At 38.8% G+C, this 19,451-nt stretch overlaps 3 protein-coding genes and 1 pseudogene across 6 annotated transcripts in view; 2 read left to right on the forward strand and 2 right to left on the reverse strand.

Annotated features, from left to right (window-relative positions):
• LOC122062599 overlaps nt 1-3,214 on the reverse strand; it is a 28,857-nt gene extending 25,643 nt beyond the window's left edge. The window contains exons 1-4 of one of the 4 annotated variants that reach the window (XM_042626240.1): nt 2,600-3,214; nt 1,171-1,851; nt 984-1,072; nt 742-840 (exon numbers count right to left, since the gene is read on the reverse strand). In XM_042626240.1, the coding sequence (XP_042482174.1) occupies nt 742-840; nt 984-1,072; nt 1,171-1,851; nt 2,600-2,687 (957 nt within the window). In that variant the 5' untranslated portion in view covers nt 2,688-3,214. Of the gene's footprint in view, nt 1-741; nt 841-983; nt 1,073-1,170; nt 1,856-2,599 lie in introns of all 4 variants that reach the window. The other 3 variants (XM_042626259.1, XM_042626232.1, XM_042626249.1) reach the window with 3 other exon arrangements.
• A 1,911-nt stretch (nt 3,215-5,125) lies between these two features.
• LOC122065477 lies at nt 5,126-6,665 on the forward strand (annotated as a pseudogene).
• Nucleotides 6,666-8,598: 1,933 nt separating this feature from the next.
• Nucleotides 8,599-10,644, forward strand: LOC122070526 (putative glycerol-3-phosphate transporter 5). Its single transcript, XM_042634705.1, has 2 exons — nt 8,599-9,730; nt 9,828-10,644. The coding sequence occupies exons 1-2, from the start codon at nt 8,764-8,766 to the stop codon at nt 10,370-10,372; spliced, it is 1,512 nt and encodes a 503-aa protein (XP_042490639.1). The 5' UTR covers nt 8,599-8,763; the 3' UTR covers nt 10,373-10,644.
• Nucleotides 10,645-13,502: 2,858 nt separating this feature from the next.
• LOC122070531 (probable protein phosphatase 2C 27) lies at nt 13,503-17,403 on the reverse strand. Its single transcript, XM_042634717.1, has 4 exons — nt 17,029-17,403; nt 15,663-15,863; nt 14,458-14,669; nt 13,503-14,290 (listed from the first exon to the last, which is right to left on the reverse strand). Exons 1-4 carry the CDS (start codon nt 17,170-17,172, stop codon nt 13,705-13,707), a joined length of 1,143 nt encoding a protein of 380 aa, XP_042490651.1. The 5' UTR covers nt 17,173-17,403; the 3' UTR covers nt 13,503-13,704.
• Between the last annotated feature and the right edge of the window lie 2,048 nt (nt 17,404-19,451).

The raw sequence follows: 19,451 nt of genomic DNA on the forward strand, positions 1-19,451 counted from the left end.
CCCCCCCCCCCACACCTACCTTGATGCTGCCGTTGAGCACTTCAATCTGCTTGGGATTTGCAGTAGCTCTCACTCTCACTCAACCTCTCATCAAATTGAGATTACCACCCCCACTCTGTTGAATAATGAGTTCTCCTATTGATTAATTAGTAACCGTTAAATGTCAAATTTAAAAATACAAATCAATCAATCTAATAGATCTGCATAGATGCTGGATTTTGTCAACCGACTTCACGATCAAGCAATTTATAGAAATGACACTTCTCTTTAAATCTCCTGTGGAAGAACGAGCCAAGAATGCATGGCTTCGATTAGGATTTTAACAGATGAACAGGAAAGGATTGAGAAATCAGAAGATGAGAGAGGTGGTCAATGTTCCTACGAGGGTTTAGTTTAGGTTTGGCATTTTCAAGTCGTCATCGTTGAAGACAGCTTCAAATGACCATATTATCCTCAAAGGACATTTGAGGCTGCATTTTTTTATTTTGTTCATGACCATAAGTTCTATATAAAATGACACTTTGCTCCCATTATAGCAGAAAGAAAGAACCATCTGATATAGTGTACAAAAGAGAGGTCACAACTTAAGTTGTATCCACCTCGGTTATAGATTTACCCCAAAAAAAGCACCAAGGATAGCCAGCAAAGAAATTAAGCCCATAAGGGGATATGAGATTCAAATACCAACCAAAGACATTGTTATAAATGATATCAAATTCAAACAGACTATTCACATCTTACCCCCAACTTATGGAAGTAGAGTCGCCTCCATTGAGCAACAGTCTCTCCACTCTCCAAGCAGACAGCATCCCCAGGGTTAACAGTACGTAATCCTGAATGCTGCAAAATAACAGTGGTGAGAATAGTTTTCTATCCCAAGTTAGTACATGTCCAATTCTGGACAGAGAGGTGCAATTGTGAGTAACAAGTTTAATTGGAATCTAGCAAGAATGACAAAAATAAGAGAAAGCAGTAGAATTTACCCCACAGAACTTAGCGATAGACATGTGCAAGTTATGACATGAGCAGACAACACCAAGAAGACCTGTGTTGCTAAGCAAGAGATTCCCAGCTTTTCAAAATTAATTAAAGAAAAAAGTCAGATGTTATTAATGATAAAGAACATCCATGCAATTGAAGTAGGAAGGAAGAATCGCCTCAGATACTCACTTTTACCCAAGCAAAATACAAGTGGATGCCCTCTTGTGAAAGTAGAAGAGGAATCCAACATAACAGCTTTTGATTCTGATGGAAACTTTGGTGAAGACTGAATGGTTGTTTTATTAAACAAGCAAGAATTCCCAGGGTTTGCACTAGGACACCCTTGTCTCAAATTCATTCCTCTCTCATTACTGCAAACTGCATGATCAAAACCTGTCTTGGCATAGTCTGAACTCTGAAGATTTGAGTTTGCAAGTTGAAAGTTATCACGCAGATATGAAGGAGAAGGACAACCATAGTTAGTGGTTGAGGCCGTCCGAGATGGGACAATCGGACAAAACTCGGCTGCATTCCCCATGTTTCCATTGCCTTGAAGCTGATTGAATGCCATAATAGGTGTAATGGGAACTCCAAAACCGGCACTACTGACTGCAATATTGCTATCATGCTCAGGAAGCTTAGTGGCAGCCATGGCTGACCTTGAGCTTGATAACAGCTGAAACTCGCATTGCAACTGTGGTGATGACCCAGAGAGGAGGGCTAAAAATGAATTTGCCATGTCAGGCTTTCCTGAGTGGCTGGAGCTTAAGTCCATATTGTTGAGCACCATGGGTTCGTGTATGACTCCATTGTCTGTCAAGCTAAACTCATGTGCACTAAAGGGATGAAAGGACTGAATTCCATTTGCCTCTGTCTAAAGACAAAAGTGATACAGATTAAGGAACACGTAAATCTACAATCATGAACAATAAACGCAACACATGCCGTGCAAAAGCAGAAAAGAAAAAGGTGGGGTACCATGAGATAGACACTATCTTAAGTGACAGGTCTCATCTAATACTGAAACAGGTGGCCAGCCTGACAGCACTTCGATTGCATGGATGGTAACCAATGATGCAGGGTAGAATACAAAATGTCAGTACAATGTCATGCATTCAAGCATCTTGATACTACCCTGGTTTGTTTTGAACCATAAAACCCCTCTTTTTTCACTGTTGAAAACTTATTCACCACGAGAAAAATCCAACCCGATAGAATGTATCTATCCAATCATATCGCCACATGAAATGGCAACAACATAATCACACTCTTGATGCTCTAGCAGTCCCATCCAATCACGCTACAGGAACTACCCTACACCAACAACGGAAGGAGACAGGATGACCACACTCCACCACCAGCATTCACGTGATCTTCACCAGCACTAACCGTGTCTAAACCTACCCAGTCATCCATGAAGGACTAGATAACTAATCCTACCCATTATAACCCAATGTACACATAACATTCCTTCACGATTTCGCCCAGTATTAACCACATTCCCTTGATTCTTTTGCCCATGATACCATATATTACTACTAATAACCGCCATTGAGGCCATAAATCATGCAAGTCATCATCAATCATAAAAATAAAAATAGTAACGAGCATCACAAACCTAGATTGTCTCCAATACCTGGTTCCGAGGTCCCTGCGGTGGTAGCTGTGACGACGAAGGCATCGACGGATGCCAAGTGGAGCTGCATTTGATCTGCCAAGAGTTATCCATCTCAAAAAAGCTTCAACATCTCATCCCTTCTCCATCTAAACACATAGAAACACAGATAAACTTGAGAAATTTTTCAGCCTCTCGGAGGTCTCAAAAAAATAGGAGAAAAATGAAATGGAAGGATCATCACAGAGCTAGGGAACAACGAAGGATCAACAACAAAGAAAATGAAAAGCGATTGAGGGATTTTGGTTTGGAATTTGAAGATTTTAATCCGCAGCTATAGAGAGAGAAACTAGTGAGAGAAGTGGTTCTGACTTCTGGGGGAGAGAGATAGGGGAGGAAGAGGCGGGGAGGTCGAATGATGAAGCGCATTGTAGTTGGTCGAGACAGGCTGCTCAGGAGTTGACACGTGTGACTGCCGAGACACTGGCCCTCCAATACTCAGCTCAGATAGAGTTTGATCGATAATTTTTGACCGTCGATTATGATTACAGCTGGTTGTCTGAAAAAGAGGCACTCAGTCCCACTGGTATCGTACAGGTCTACAGCGTACAAATGCTTTCGTGGGTCTGGATACGTTAACTAAGATGATGGTCTATGAGAAATGCTGACGCGACGCTTAATAGCCACGCTTAGATGACACGTGGCAAACATGCGTACCATTCATAACGTTTATGTTGGTTCGGTTCAGTTTCGGTAGCGTTGAATCATTTTTCGGTCTGGTATGATTTTGGTTTATTTTCATTTTTCAATATCAAGTTAATATTGGTTTAGATCCATTGAGCATGATTTGGACTTGCCTGATTAATAAATGTGTTGATATATAAATAGATAGTACACGGTGCAAGCATTAGCCCAATGAATGCCCAGGCAACCCACACATATATAAGTCCGACTTAAATCGACTCATTTAAACCCGATTTAGCTTGACCCTTTTAATATTACTTAAAATCCCTATTTTGTCACTAACAAAATTAAAGAGAAAATCAAAAGTTCAAGTGGGTTTATTCAAATTTTCAATATAAACAAGAGATTAATTGACAATCGTGGGCCTTTAACAATAGAAAATTAAATTTAAAGATGAAATTTATATGACTGGTGGTGAATTAATGGTGGATTTATAGGGTATACTTGAGGCAAAACTATACTTTCAATGGAATAAGTTTGAGTACTTCGACTATTGTATTGGCGTTGGAAGGATCATTTAGAATTGTTTAATGTCCATTTAGGGATAAACAAGTTTATAATATGACTAAGGATGTGTGTAAGACTCCGTGTATGGCAGCCCAAATATAGTACGAGACCAATCGACCCGATTATAAACTGTACCATGTCCGCCCTAACTAAGCCCATTTAACTAAACGGGCATTAACGGTGCATCCATAGAATTTGGTCGAGTCCGATTAAGCCCTATCGAGACCGATCAATCCCGATGGATTGACACCCCTAACTTCAACCATGATAAATCTTATATTCATTACTTGTATCAAGGAAAGATTCAATTGTTTTCTTTGATTAAGATGGCTAGTTTAGAAATATGAAAATGGGTAGATGTTTTTTGTGTGGCGCAAGGATTTAAGGGACAGTATGGATATTTGCTAACACCGATTTGGATTGGATTGGTGGGTATCGATCGATTTTGCCTCTACTTTTTTAAAAATTATTAATTTTTTTAATATGTTAACCTTGAAACGAAACGGATAATGGATTCAGATCGGTCAAGGATCGGGGATCTATCTCAGCCGATACCGATACGGCTGATAGGAGAACAATACTTGAAACCATGGTGGGAAAGTTATAAACCCTCTCTCTCTCTCTCTCTCCTTTGGGATAATGATGATGACTGGTCTAAAGCATTAATTGAGTAAACCCAACATCCCTAAACAACTAAATGGGTTTCTTCTTTATCTATTTGAAAACAAGGTATGGTTTTCTAATCCAACATATTTGGTTTTGGAAAAAACCCAACATTGCGATAGATATGTGTCTTCATTTCTCCACATTTATAGCTTCTGTGTGTTCGTCTCTTATTGAGCCATTTCGCTTGATGGTTTGACCCAATTTATTGCCTTGGGGAGTTTTGGGAGGTGCCATAGTCCACCAAATTTGTCAGGCTTTGTTGAAATTTACATAGTTTCTTCAAGAGGGTGGGGCCGTGGGGGTTTATAGCTTAGTGGCTGGGTATTTTGTCCTGTGCTTAGAGAGAAAAATTTGAGTATTGTAACTTGTTCCACCTGATTTTTGTTCATTGATCGTTGTTTTGATTACATGAATATCAATTGCTTGATAAAATGCAAAAGACATAATTTTGCTGTTGTTTCTTTGTTTATGAATATCTCAGTTTAAATTTAAGGCCAACATTTATCCATCCTATCAGTACTTCATAACACTAATAATTTTACTATTCAATGTTCTGACTTTCCAATCACTGTGGCTGCTTCTGCAAAATGATTATGACATCTCTGTAATATTATGGACACTCCTGGCCATGTCAATTTCTCTGATGAAATGACTGTTGCTCTAAAATTTGCTGATGCTGCTGTATTGATTGTGGGTGCTGCTGAAGGAGTAATGGTGTGTGACCTACCACCAGCTTACTGTTCTTTAGAATATAACCAATAAGATTCTTCAAATATTATTAGTTCTCAAATGTGCATTAACTAAAGAGTTTTCCTTGGTAAATCTGTTCAGTTCAGTATGATAAGCTTATTCCATTGCAGGTAAACACAGAGGGCCATACGCCATGCAATTCAAAAGCGGCTTCCGATTGTTGTTGTGATCAATAAGGTCAACAGGTTGATTACCGAATTAAAAAATTTCCCCCACAGGATGCTTCCCACAAGTTAAGGCATACAATAGAAGTCATCAACAATCACATCTCTGCTGCCTTTTCTACTGCAGGAGGTGTACAAATCATTGATCCAGCTGCAGAAATGTCTGCTTTGCAAGTTCAAGTGCTGGTTGGCCTTTCACTTTGCAGTCATTTTCCAAACTCTATGTTAAGCTTCATGGCATTTGATGCTGCTAAGTTTGCTAGCCACCTTTAGGGAGATATGTACTATCATCCTGATGCTAGGTTTATGAAGAGGAAACCACCTGCTACTGGGGGGGGGGGGGGGGGAGATCATTAAATGTTATACCTTTGCTAAGGCTGGCTTGTAGCTCAGTTTTTGGAACTGTGACAGGATTTACAGATATGCTGGTTCATCACATCCCATCAGCCAAATATGCTGCTACCTGCTGCTAAGAAGGTTGAACAGATATATACAGGACCTACAGACTCATCAATTTACAAGGCCATGGAAGACTGTAATCCTACTGGTCCACTTATGATTAATGTGACAAAACTTTACCCGAAGTCTGATTGCAGTGCATTTGATGCTTTTGGTAGTATCTACTGTGGTAAGATCCAGACTGGCCAGACCGTATGTGTATTAGGTGAGGTTACTCACCAGATGATGAAGAGGACGTGACCATAAAAGGAGTAACAAAGTTACGGTTTTATCAATCTTGTTACAGAATACCAATAATAAGCCAGGCTCCTCCTGGTTCTTGGATTCTCATTGAAGGTGTGGATGCTTCCATTATGAAGACTGCTTACACTATGCAATGTGGATTATGATGAAGATGTCTACATTTTCAGTCCTCTGAAGTTTAATACTCTCCCTGTTTTCAAGACCTTAACTGGGCCTCTGAATCTGAGTTGAGTTACCCAAGATGATAGAAAGGTCTTAGGAAGATCAGCAAGAGCTAGCCTTTGGCATTTACCGAAGTGGAGGAGTCTGGTGAACATACCATTTTGGGTACTGGAGAGTTATATTTGGACTCTATAATGAAGGACCTTAGGGAGCTCTATTCTGAAGTGGAACTATAGGTACTGCTGTCATCTTCATTTGAAAAGTTCTCTTATTATGTTTGGTATGTTTTTGAGTTAGTTACACAATTATACTGTAGTTCCAGTATAATGTATGTATACAATGGAAAAACCTTTTAAATGGGGGATCTGCTGAAAGAAAAGAGATGCAAAACTTGCACACTTATTTCTAAGAAAGAGAGAGGTTCAGTTTCTCGTACGATCTTGATTCACACATATGGCATCCACACAAGAAAAACCCATGTGGTGGATCAGATCATATGGGAATGGTTCTCATACGAGAAACTGATCCACCTTCCAAATGCAGTGACTAACAAGAGAAGGGAATCAAGCATTGCTATGGGAATGTTTCTCTTTTTTATTTGATATTTTTATCACTTGAATAATTTCAATCTGTCAAGCTCTTGAAATGGGAAAGGAGCTTTGTTAATATGCCACATAATCTGGCAACTCTTTACCAAAAAAAAAAAATCTGGCAACTCAAGCCAGATTAAGGTGAGAAGGTCCCTAACAGAGAACCTCAAGAAAGCTATTTCTATTTAGCCTTGGAATCTTTTTTTTTTTTTTGGGTATTTAAAAGATAAAAAGAGGGCATAAGGCAAATAAGCCCTACGTTAGAAGTCTCATGCATTGATGTTATTGCCTGTTGGTTAATTGGTTTGGGCTGGATACGCTCCAACTCCCAAAACAACCAACATTTTGTTTGGATGGCAACAAAAAGAAATATTTAGGATAAGGTTTTCCGGTCTCCATCCTAGGGTTCCAAAATATCCCCTTATTTACAAATGATTGAATATACCCCCCCACTGATGTGCGAGACCCTCACCCACCCATTTGAAAGCCAACTGTCAAGGGATTCCTCCTTAATCATGTCTTGAGGAAACTTTGTCTTTCCCCCTTCATTGTATCTCAAGTGAAATCCTGTCTATTGATTTATGCACTTTGTTCTCTCTTCAATTTTAATTTTGGGAGTAAGAATCCTATCAATCTGGTGTAAGCAGCACCGACGTGCAAGGCCAATGGAAGGGTGCGTAAGAGCATCTTCAACGCATGGAATAAGGGATAATGTGGTCTTTTCGAAGTCTCCACCAAAATCGCCACCATCTAGCCCCGCATGACCCCAAACTTCACTAGAAAACTAACACGTTATTCACTCATGGAACCTCCCCCTCTTATTTTCTCCCCCTCCCCTTGAGGGATTGTATCCATAAGATTAGTCTTCTCTTTTTTGCTTGGGCTAATCTGTTTGGCGGGCCATGTGCCTCTCCCCCCTCCTTCTTCTCATTTGTATATTTTTTTTTCTTTTTGCGTTAATATAATTTTTATTCATAAAATAAAAAAAACAGTGTGGTCTTTTCGTGTCTAACTTGTTTTTTGGGAATAGCCACATAGGCAACACCATATTGATAGGGTTCTTCTTTTTTTTTTTTTTTCAAGAAAATAATGCTTTCGGATTGTGGGTTCCTATGCTCCAGACATAGGAAAAAAATTGTCTGCAATTCCGATCTCGTACAATTCCATACAATACCACCTTCAGGGAGTGACACGTGTATTGATACCAATGCAATGGTCTATATCTGATTTAAATGCCTCTTCACTGATTTAATGTTTTATTAGTTGTACCAGATCTGGACCATTGTATTGGTATCAATACACATGTCACCGCCTGAAGGTGGTATTACACGAAATTGTACGAGATCGGAATTACAAACGATTTCAACCCCCAGACATAGGGGCACTAAAATGACTACTTTGCCCCGATTGTTGGATGCTTTTACACAGGATCTGCAAGAACTGAACTCCCCCACTTTTTTTTTTTTTTTCCTGGTAATGGACTCCCCCAGTTATGCCATGCATGAGTTGAAACCAGAAGGGACGACACCAGATCAATCTGTACCACGGTTTGAACCGGATTATCCGGTTCATGCTAACCAATGTCGTATAATACACACAATCCGGTCTCATGAGATTTTGTGGTGGCTCTAGTGACCAAAATGCCCTCAAATTAAGAGATATTTGGTCTTTAAGCATAATCGTCTGACCGGCCTTGGCGAAACGGTCGAACCGGAACCACATCAACGCGAGGATCTAGACAGAAATGAATTCAACAAGAAAGCGAGAATGAATCCAACAAGCCTGACCTTTTTTCCGGTAATGGCGGAAGATCTGATCCCGAATGGTCTGATCTTTCTCTGTGTTTCGTCTTCAGTTCTTCGTTGAACTGAAAATCAAGAAAATGGAAGCCAATTCCCGAAACATAGCTCCCGGTTTCACTCTCCTTTGTGCAACCAAACCCTCCGGAAGAACTATAGTTTTCTATCAAACTCTAGTCCTTCTCATCACCTTCTCCGCTTACGCATCGTTCCATGCCTCTCGGAAGCCTCCGAGCATCGTTAAGAGTGTACTAGGTCCGCAGATTCAATCGAGCGACTCTGAATTAGGCAAGAATTCGAGCTCAATCGATACAGGTTGGGCTCCTTTTGATGGAAAACGTGGACCTCACAGGTTGGGTGAGCTCGATCTTGCTTTCCTCTCAGCTTACTCGATCGGAATGTTTTTTGCTGGACATATCGGAGATCGGATCGATCTTCGGGTTTTTCTTTCATTTGGAATGTTTGCTAGTGGGATTTCTACAATTGTTTTTGGGTTAGCTTATTGGTGGAAGATTCATTCTTTAGGGTTCTTTTTACTGGTTCAGATCATTAGTGGATTGTTTCAGTCGACGGGTTGGCCTTGTGTTGTCTCTGTTGTTGGTAATTGGTTCGGGAAATCGAAGAGAGGGTTGATAATGGGGATATGGAATTCGCACACTTCGGTTGGGAATATACTGGGTTCGATTGTTGCCTCGTCAGTTTTAGTATTCGGTTGGGGTTGGTCCTTTGTCTTACCTGGGATTTTCATTATTGTGGTCGGAGTAGTGGTTTTCCTGTTCCTGATTTTGACTCCGGAAGATGCAGGGTTTGAATCCCCTGTAAAAGATATAGAGATGAGTTCAGAAGCTGAATATGTGAATACCTCAGAGGAAACCAGGGGAGAAGGAGAGAGTCTCCTCCAGTCTGGGTCTCCGGATTCAGCTGCTGCAATTGGATTCTTGGAGGCTTGGAGGTTACCTGGTGTGGCCCCATATGCCTTCTGCCTCTTCTTCTCCAAGCTCGTGGCTTATACTTTCCTGTACTGGTTGCCCTTCTATATAAGACACACAGGTAAATTTAAGCTTAGACCATGTAACTTAGGTTTCAGATTGTTCTTTGTTTGTGGAAGTTTCAGATTATTCACACTAGTCTAATGTTGGTATTGAAGCTGTTGCTGGAGTGCATTTATCACATGAAACTGCTGGAATGCTTTCTACAATATTTGATGTTGGAGGAGTATTTGGTGGGATCTTGGCAGGATATATTTCTGATAGGATTGAGGGTCGTGCAGTTACTTCAATTATATTCTTGATATTCTCAGTCCCAGCTCTTATTTTGTACAGAACTTATGGAAGCATCTCTATGTACTTCAGCATTGGATTGATGTTTATATCTGGATTGCTTGTGAATGGCCCATACTCGTTAATTACAACAGCTGTTGCTGCTGATCTGGGTACACAGAGCTTGATCAAAGGAAATTCCAAGGCTTTGGCTACAGTGACGGCCATCATAGATGGTACTGGTTCAGTTGGGGCAGCTTTAGGTCCTCTATTGACTGGATATATTTCCTCTACAGGATGGAACAGTGTATTCTTTATGCTTATTGTTGCTATTCTTCTTGCGGTTTTGTTCTTGATTCGCCTTGCACGAGCTGAGATTACTAGCATGTTGAGTGAGGGAAAATGGTTTTGGGAAAGCATGACAGTGAGGTGAGAGGAACCTTTCTTGCTTGGCCAACATTCATCTATGTTTCTTCTCCTTTCATTCTTTATACCCAGATAATCTTTGATTTGCAGTTATACTTGTAAAATTAGTACACTACAATACAGTTGAATATCACCATATTCCTCCCATTTTGTTTAGGGAGGTCTGACATACTGGTGTAACATGTGTTGTAATCTTCTACTGTTCCATTATTAGAATTTGGATTTTAGATCTTGTAAATATACCTATTGGACCAGAATAGAATACCAAAATATTCTTAATCCGTGGGATTCCTAATCCTTCTTTTGATTTCGTTTTGAATGTGCTGAATTGCTTCCACTGCTTGTTAGTTATCAATTGTGGAAAAGAAATCAGAATTACATTTTGAAGGATCGTCCGCCTGTAAAACATTGTTCCAAAGGTTTTGTCTTCCGTGATTCACAGTTTTTTGGATCACCACATTCAACTTCAGCTCCATGGCTATTTGAATTCTTCAAAAGACGGACATGGTTTGGTTTTTGAGCACTTTTAGTTTGGTTATGTAGGACCATAACGTCTGGATCATGATCATCAAAAAGATCTATATGGTTCGTTGCCCCTCCAACTCTGCAACCTTTTTTTTCGTTTTTGTTTTGTTTTGTTTTTGTTTTCTTTCTTTTTTCTTGCTCCTTGATTCTGGTTGGTAGAACTTTGCTCGTGTACAATGGGAAAAAGGTATACCTTGAAGGTCTTCTAGGTGGGTGTTATTAATTGTTTCATCTCTTCTTTGCAACAAACAAGTCACTGTTTAGAACTTTCCTTTGTCTTTCCATTTTTCAGCCCTGAAAAGTGATCTTATGTGAAGCAGGCAAGCAGCTGCATATTATGATTGTTACTTTTGATATGATGAAAAATTCAGGTACTTTTTTTTCTTTCTGAAAGTGTTTCTTCATCATCATTTTGGTGGCTTATACCAAACATTATGATTTTTGGAGTTTTCAAGATGATAGTGATTGTAGGGGTCCTTGTTTGTTAGAGTGGCATCAAGAAAGCCTTACCCACCTATTTGGCTATGCAATATGCACCCTGTTTCCCACGGCTCAGCATAATCTTGAAACAAAGGATTTTAAAATTCATGCTTGTATTGGTTTGGCTAAAAGTTAGATGCTGGAAGTGAAGCTTACACAATCTGGGACTGGGATTGGGAGGGATTGGGGTTGGCAGTACGCAAGAGCGCTCCATGAATTGGTTCCTTGTTTATTCTACATCTCAAGAACATGGGAGAAGATGGTTTTTCTACATTAATTTATAAGATGATCTTATGGTGATACTATAATCATTGAGTGATCACACCAGTTCACATTGGTTACACACTTTTACCACAGAAGGAAATGATTCCATTGATACAGTCAATTTGCTGTGAAATTATTCCTTCATGTTGGAAAATATATCCTACATTACAGATTAAGCTACTTACATTTGTTTATTCAAAATCTCTACATTGAAGCCCCCTCCCCCCTTTCACTTGGCAAGTAAAGGATCAAGGTCTCCTCTTAAAATTTGGTTGTGTTAGAGTAAACACCAAGAAAATACGATAATAAACAGATAATAGATCCGCACAACACAGAGATTTAACGAGGTTCACACACCGGTGTGGTTTGTTACGTCCTCGGGCGAAGAAGAAGCTGTTTCACTATGCAGAAAAGAGATTACACCCAAGCAACGGCAAAAAAACTCGACCTAAAACCCTTGCTCGAAAAACTCCGTAAAATACAATGACTTTCTCAACAAGACAATAGTACATTATACACTCCAAGTGGCGGGTCAACCCTCTGCTTCTTTCACAGATCTCATTAAATTTTCCATTCGGGTCACCACCAAAATATGTCGGAGCGGGTCAATATGAAAACGGGTCAAGAATTCGAGACAAGCTTAACAGGTTGCAGACTAATAAATTTGATCGAGTATATTCCCTCTCCTAGTTCTAAAATTTATGATTGGCAGCGTCAAATTTGTCATCTCGATGTATACCATGAATTACTGAATCTTCTCTATTTCATAGATTCATGGTCATGTAACAATCACAATCCCCAGTTGTTTGTCCAATTGTCACTTTCATTTTTGGTTTAAGTACGCTAACTCTTGGGTAGGCAGATCAACATGGTTGATGAGCATTGACTCCTCGTTGGAAAATTAAAAGATATCAACATCCTATTCTATTTTAGGCATGTTACGTAACTCTTCCCACCCACCCTCCAAATCAAAAAAGATTTCTACCAAAAAAAGAAAGAATATAGAGACGGGCAAAAAGAATATGGAATGGTAGAACAGATTGAGATGGGAATTTTGTCAAAACGCATATACTAAGATCCATTGCATCTGTCAAAGTGAATCCTTGAATGGCTATATTTGTTGATGAATTGAAATAAGCAGAAAAAACGAGAAAAAACTATGGACAGAAAAACTTGGAGGAGACAGCAATGAAGAGAGTATCAGCCATGCTATTACATTCTTTATATACATGGGTGAAATCTATAGTTGAATCGATGAGAGAGAGCAATGAAGATTTTCAATAAGGCAACAAGACATGTAATGGAACACAGTTCAAAGGTCTCTCTAGTTCAACAAGCATTTAGTCTATGCTGGAATTTTCAATTTTCCTCCCTGAATGGGAAACTTTGCCTGAATTTTCTTTGATACAAAGGAAAAATTTCTCTGGAAAGTCTCAAAAGTATTGCAATGGCCTGTGAATGGGGAGAGAAAATTTGATGATCCAAGCCATAAGAAGAACATTGCAGAGGTTAATGACTCCGTCAGAAGACAGCCTCTTGTCCAGCCCTGGATTATTTGGTCCTGATTATCATAACAGATCCATCAAAAATACACAAATCAGACGGGGACTACCCGATTGAGCTTTGCCACACGGTTCTCTCCCTCCTCACCCACTTTCTTCCCATAAATTTTTTAAATCATGTACAAACTTCTTTATCTTGTTGAGATTTTGAATAGAACAGTCCAAAGAGAGTTCATGTCTCAGGATTTTGCTGCATGTGGTTATGTATTTCAAATCATGCCTCATCAGAGATCAAATCCAAATGCTGAATGAATGCAGAAGTTGCCTAATCAACCAGTTGATGTTCAGTAGACATTACCTTCTAAATTGTAAAGAAGTCTTGTTTGTATAGATTTAAGAATATAGAATTTGATAATTTGAGGACATGGCAGGAAATTTGATACAGATTACATCACTCACCCCACCTCCCCCTAGAAAGAGGCAAAAATGATTCCAAGAAAAATAATAAAAGGGAAGACAATTAACTTCTAGTAAGAGTTACATACAACTCCAGAGAGTAACCAATTGATTAGCTACCGTAAATTAGTTCTCTCCTAGAAGACATCTGAGACTGAAGAGTGCGAAGCCCCTCTGCAGATATACTCCTTCTGACTCTACCCTTCTGCACCACACTTCGAGGGGGTGGGTCTGAATGGAAACACACTAACACAATTGTGAGATTGTCTGTTGTCTCACGCTTTATCCCCTCCTCCACCATTTCCTTACAGCACAGCTTCACATCATTGTGCTCCTGTAATCTCCTCCTAATAAAGTCAACAGCATTTTGGTTTGAAAATACATCCCATACTCCATCACTGCCGATGATCAAGAACTCATCCTCTTTGGTCAGTGTGATCATTTTCAGTTCTGGTTCAGCACTCAAGGGTCCGCCTCGCTCACCAATTTCCTTCATCCCTTGAAGGTGCCAATCCCCAAGAGCCCGGGTTACACCCAACTCCCCATTCAAATAACCATCATCGATGAACCCACCCAAGGATTCAATGCGCTTCCTTTCCGTCATACAGCAGGGTCTATGATCCCTTGACATTTCTATGGCAACTCCAAGTCGTGATAACACAGCCCGACAATCCCCGGCATTTGCAACCAGCAGAGATCTGTCCAAACAATATCAGAAGGGTTAGCAAATTGAACTTAAATGGTACATTCCCTCTTTCTCAATTATACTTTTGGTTTCTTTTTTTATTATATATATGTTCTCTATTTTTATTATGCACAAATTGATGAGCAGAAGTCGTCAATGAGCAGTGAAGAATGGATTGACCTCCCAAATATCATTGCAGTGAGAGCAGTAGTGCCCGAAGACAGGGCAGACTGCAGCGAGCTCCTTCTTGCAATTGCAGCATCTGTCTCCATAAATGACCTCATGACCACTTTTTCAAGTTCCAAAGGAAAAGCAGCATCCTCCGCAATGACCCTTGGCAAATTGTCACGGACAAAATGTGCAGCACCCTTTCCTCCATGTCCATCGAATACCTGTAAGAGTTGAGGACAAATTCCATTTTAAGATGTTTTACTCTGCATAGAATGCCAGTATGGGATGTTTAATATTAAGAATTCTTATTCACTATTTTGATCCGATTCAATGTAGTAAGTTTCTATAATGGTTTAATGGATGAAAAGCTTAAAACTTTTCAGCTTGAATGAAAATGCAGTGGCTCCCAATCCTCTATCTAAGGTGAGCTTTTATGGATTCTAATTTGCTGTACTGTCTGGAAAGAAAGAAAGAGAGGCATTATTTTATGATTTTAGCGAACTGAATGAAAAGAACTCAGAAAGTGCTCTCACTCATAATTCATTGGGCTTCTATTGCATGAAGAATTTCAGTATCAGGAATATGATAATTTTGAAGTGAGATCCCATAGCTAAGTTCAGGAAATGTGCTCCATACAAGCCGTGTATCAATTGAATTGTTTATATAGCTAGTTGCTATTACTCAAAAACCTACTTTTTTCTTCTTCTTTCAATAAATTCATCTTTAGAAGGAAAAATATTGTTTTTAAAGAGTAGAAGACGACATTATAGTTTTGGCCTCTAGTTAACCATAGATGATGACTCAATAGCATTGAACAGCTTTATTTAATAGGTGGACAGAACACCCACTAAGATAATCTTCTTAGTAACACTTGGGAAGATAAATTGAAACTATCCATAAAAGGTCAAATTATGACTCACATGCCAACTTAAGGAGTATCAGAGACTAAATCCTGTCATGTTTTGTTAGATATCCTCTGGTTAAGATAACTGGATTTTCTTTCTTTTTTCAACTATTTTTGGTTTCATATGTTGTTTAAGCAAATTTTGGTTGCCCATCAACACAGGTAATCTTCCAGGAATTACCCGAACAAATAAGCAAAAGAAATTTTACTTTTTTCCACACAGATTATTTCCAGCACTATAGTCGTCTACTTGTTTCCGCATAACATCATTGTTAAAAATCAACTTAGGTAGGCTAGAATAAGCACTTACACCAAATAAGGAAATAGCTTCTCTGTCAAGGACATCAAAACCAAATTTCTTAGACAAGTCTCCAATGCAGACATGTGTATCCTCCATGCACTGCCGGCCTCCAATATCAGCCCATTCTCCTGACCGAATAGTTGGGACAAAGTTCCCTGAATTGTTCTGTTTACTGTCTATAACCACTTTATCCTCACAAATGCTTTCAAGCTGCCAAGTACCAAAAATAATATGGGATTAGAATGGCATAGGGGACAATATGGAAAACAAAAACAATGGTAGAAGTTTAAAGCTAATATTGAGTAAGATATTTTCAGATATGTCAATCTTACTGGGAAAAACTTCTCGTACACTTTCCTACATGCACCATGATGTAGGTGGGTGATTTACCTTTTAGCATTTCAATGAGTAATCCGGTATTCTAACCTTCTTCAAAATTATCTTTACCTTCCGCGGAAATATAAACTATCCTTAAGAGTAGATTTTCAGATGATTTATCCAAATCTCAACCAATTTATAAATTATCAGAGAAATGATAAAGAACTGAAACATGGTTGGTAAGGGAAATTTATTAATGAACAACGAAGGAAAGAAAAATGTGGCAGATGAGGCATAAATGCTATACAAAACTTTAAGGGAAAGAAAGCAAGGAAGACGAGAATAATGATCACAAATGATTAAAAGGGGGCAAGGAAGACAGGAGATAATTAGGAGAAAAGAACAGTGACCACAAACAATGATCGGTACTCAGAAACAAGCATTCAGGTAAGCTTCTTAAATTAATTTTCATTCTTATTTCTCTTTAATACTCAATTATCTAACAGCCATGTTAAAATCTCCGAAATTAGAGGAAAACCTATACGGGAAGGAAACTAGAAGAATCTACCAAAAAGAGTGCCTTAACAAGGAAATGAACTGACAAAAAAGGAGAGGATGACCTGAACACAGAAAGTCTGACAAAAGAGAATAAGAAGAAGAGGAGAAACAAGCTATTGCTTCACTGAAATGAAAATGTAGGAAAAACTGATGGACCAAAGACTACCATTCTGAAAATAGCTACAAAATGATTCAAGGAAAACTAAAACAAAGACACATATGTGCAGAATTTAAATTACAGTGACATTTAAAGCCACAAACTTGAAAAATGACGATACTAAAAGCACTGAAACCTACGCAAGACAAAAGCCACATTAATTAATAAAAAAATCAAGAGAAAGAGAAACCCAAAAGAGAAGAGCCATGAAATAAAGAAAAACAGAATAGAATGAAGCCCAGAACCGAAACCCATCACCAAAAATCACTAATCCTCCTAAATGGGTTCGTCAAAAAAAAAAAAAAAAAAAAAAGGGCTAGAGAAAGTAATTGAAGCTCTTACAGGAGATGAATTGGAGAAGGTGGAAGGTGAATCTTGTTCCCAATTCTTCTCAACACGGGAATTTAAGAAACCCTGCCACGTCTTTTCTTGGTTTTCCATAGTTTCCCCTGCGGATTCTTCTGTGTCCAGAGTCTCCAGACACATACTTTGGAGTCTCTCTCGAGTTATAGAAAATTACAGAGAGAATTGAAATGAACTGAGAGAGGATTAGAAAGAAACAGAGAACAATAATCAGAGGAATAAAGAGAAGATTCAGCAATCCGCCTAATGAGAGAAATCAAGGTTGAGAGTGTGAAAGTAGTAAGGAGTAGATATTAAGCGGACGAGAGGAGAGAGAGAGAGAAGATGCAAGTCCAGATTTTTCTATTAAAAGCGTGGCCGGAATACGTCCCGAGTTGGTGTTAGTTTTGTTTCAAAGACCGTCCCTCTTCCTCCACCTCATCATTTTATATTTACCTCTAATTACCCTTCTAGCCCTCAACTCTACTTTTTTAGTCTTTTTACCCCCAAGTCCCAAACACCACTCCAAACTTTGAAATTATAACTCCCCCCTAGGGTGGCCTTGGGGGTGTCAACGGATCGGTTCTGCCCATTTTGGTCCAAACGAAATCAAAACTGACCAATAAAGAAATTTTGGTTTCGTTGTAGTTTGGTTTCGATTTGGCTTTGGCTTTGGCTTCGGCTTTAGCTTGTAATTAGGTTGGTTTTGGTTTTTTGTTTGGTTTGGCTTTGGTTTCTTGTATCGGTTTATAATTGGGTTGGTTTCGACTTTTTATCCGATTTGGGTTTGATTTTCCATACAAATTTATACTAAACTTTATTTTTTTTAATGAAATTTGGATTGTTTTTTATTTCTTACTAGTTTGATTTCGGTTTAGGTCTGAGTTTTGAGTTCGTTTCAGTTTGATTTTAGGTCCATTCGATTGTTGATACGGTTTGGTTTGTTACGGGTTACAATATACCAAACTGAAATTGGCCCAATAAGCCTTCAGCTTGGTTTGGTCTGGATTCAATCAGCTCAATCTGAGGTGGTTTTACCGGTTCAATTTAGGTATTAAGACCCCTACTCCTCCTATGTTAGCCTCATTTATAATGTTTAAAGTGGAACATTAGGAAGGAGTTTCTTCTGATTCTCATTTAGTAATTCAAATAGAAGGTTTCTTTTGAAATCTTTCAATTTGGGAGGGGTAGGGGGGTGGGGATGGATGAGGGTTGTCAAGAGAGTTGAACTTCCATCTATATCAGGCTTGAAATCCTTATGGCACTTCCAAAATTTCAAGTTTTCTACCTTGTGGAAAATGTTGGTCTAAGACTGCTTTGTGAATTTCTTATCTATATTATCAATTAATCAAGAAATTTTGGGTTGATTTCTAGGTTTATAAAGTGGTAAGGACACCGGATTTGAATTTGACAACTCTAATTGGCTGGACCTAAAACGAGATGATAAATTTAGATCAGCAAATAAATGCAAAGATAGATGATAAAAGGGATGAATTTGCAAATACTTCAATGTAAACATTATTATGGGAATTATGGAATAAGAGAGCAGACAAAGGCCACACAAGTTTAAAGGGGTTGGGATTCGCTTACATCACCCTTTTTTCCCGATATTGGTAGGTGTTACTCATAGGTGTTCCCATCACGCATGATGTGAATTGGGCCCAAAATTGGCCTATAAATTCAAACTTAATATTACTATGTATATCTACCACGATAGTGAGAGAGGTAGAGAGAGAGAGAGAGAGATTCCCATTTTCTTATCATTGTCCTTCATGCCAACTTTTACTTGAGCCCCAAGCTATAATGAAGGAATCCTTTGACCGCAGGATTTTAGTTACGCTTAGGAGGGTATTTCAGAAAATATATTAAAATTTTATAAAGGTTTGTAAATCCTAAAGTAGTGTGATGAACCTTCTCGTGCAATGGAGAAAAACTTTCTTCGTATTCTTTTATTGTGTCGTCTAATATCTCTAATGAAATCGAACCTACGTGGGTTGGGCCTCAATAGGCCCATCAAACATGTAAGCATAATATTCTGAAATACTTTCTAAGTTGGTTGATTTGAATGTAAATCTTGTGTGCATTAATTTACTCCCTACTAGTGGTAGGCATTAGAACAAGATTCATTCAAATCAACAATGAAGTTGCACGATTGTAACATTTTAGTTACATATTTAAAACTCGATAAGATTACATACATTTGTCCCACCCAAATCTAACCGAGCATATGCACTGGATTGCTCTTTTAAGTGAAAGACATTAGGCAAAAGAATGTGAAACATGATGTTTAGTCTTTTATGGAAATGGAAAAGAAGATGCAAGCAAATGAAAAATATGGAATGTGACTTGCCTTTCAATCTTTTTGATTTGCATTGTACGAGGCATCTTCGCTTAATTTGATTGGGTGGGGGGGGGGGGGGGGA

This window comes from Macadamia integrifolia, chromosome 2 (assembly GCF_013358625.1).
Source record: "Macadamia integrifolia cultivar HAES 741 chromosome 2, SCU_Mint_v3, whole genome shotgun sequence".
Taxonomy (NCBI): domain Eukaryota; kingdom Viridiplantae; phylum Streptophyta; class Magnoliopsida; order Proteales; family Proteaceae; genus Macadamia; species Macadamia integrifolia.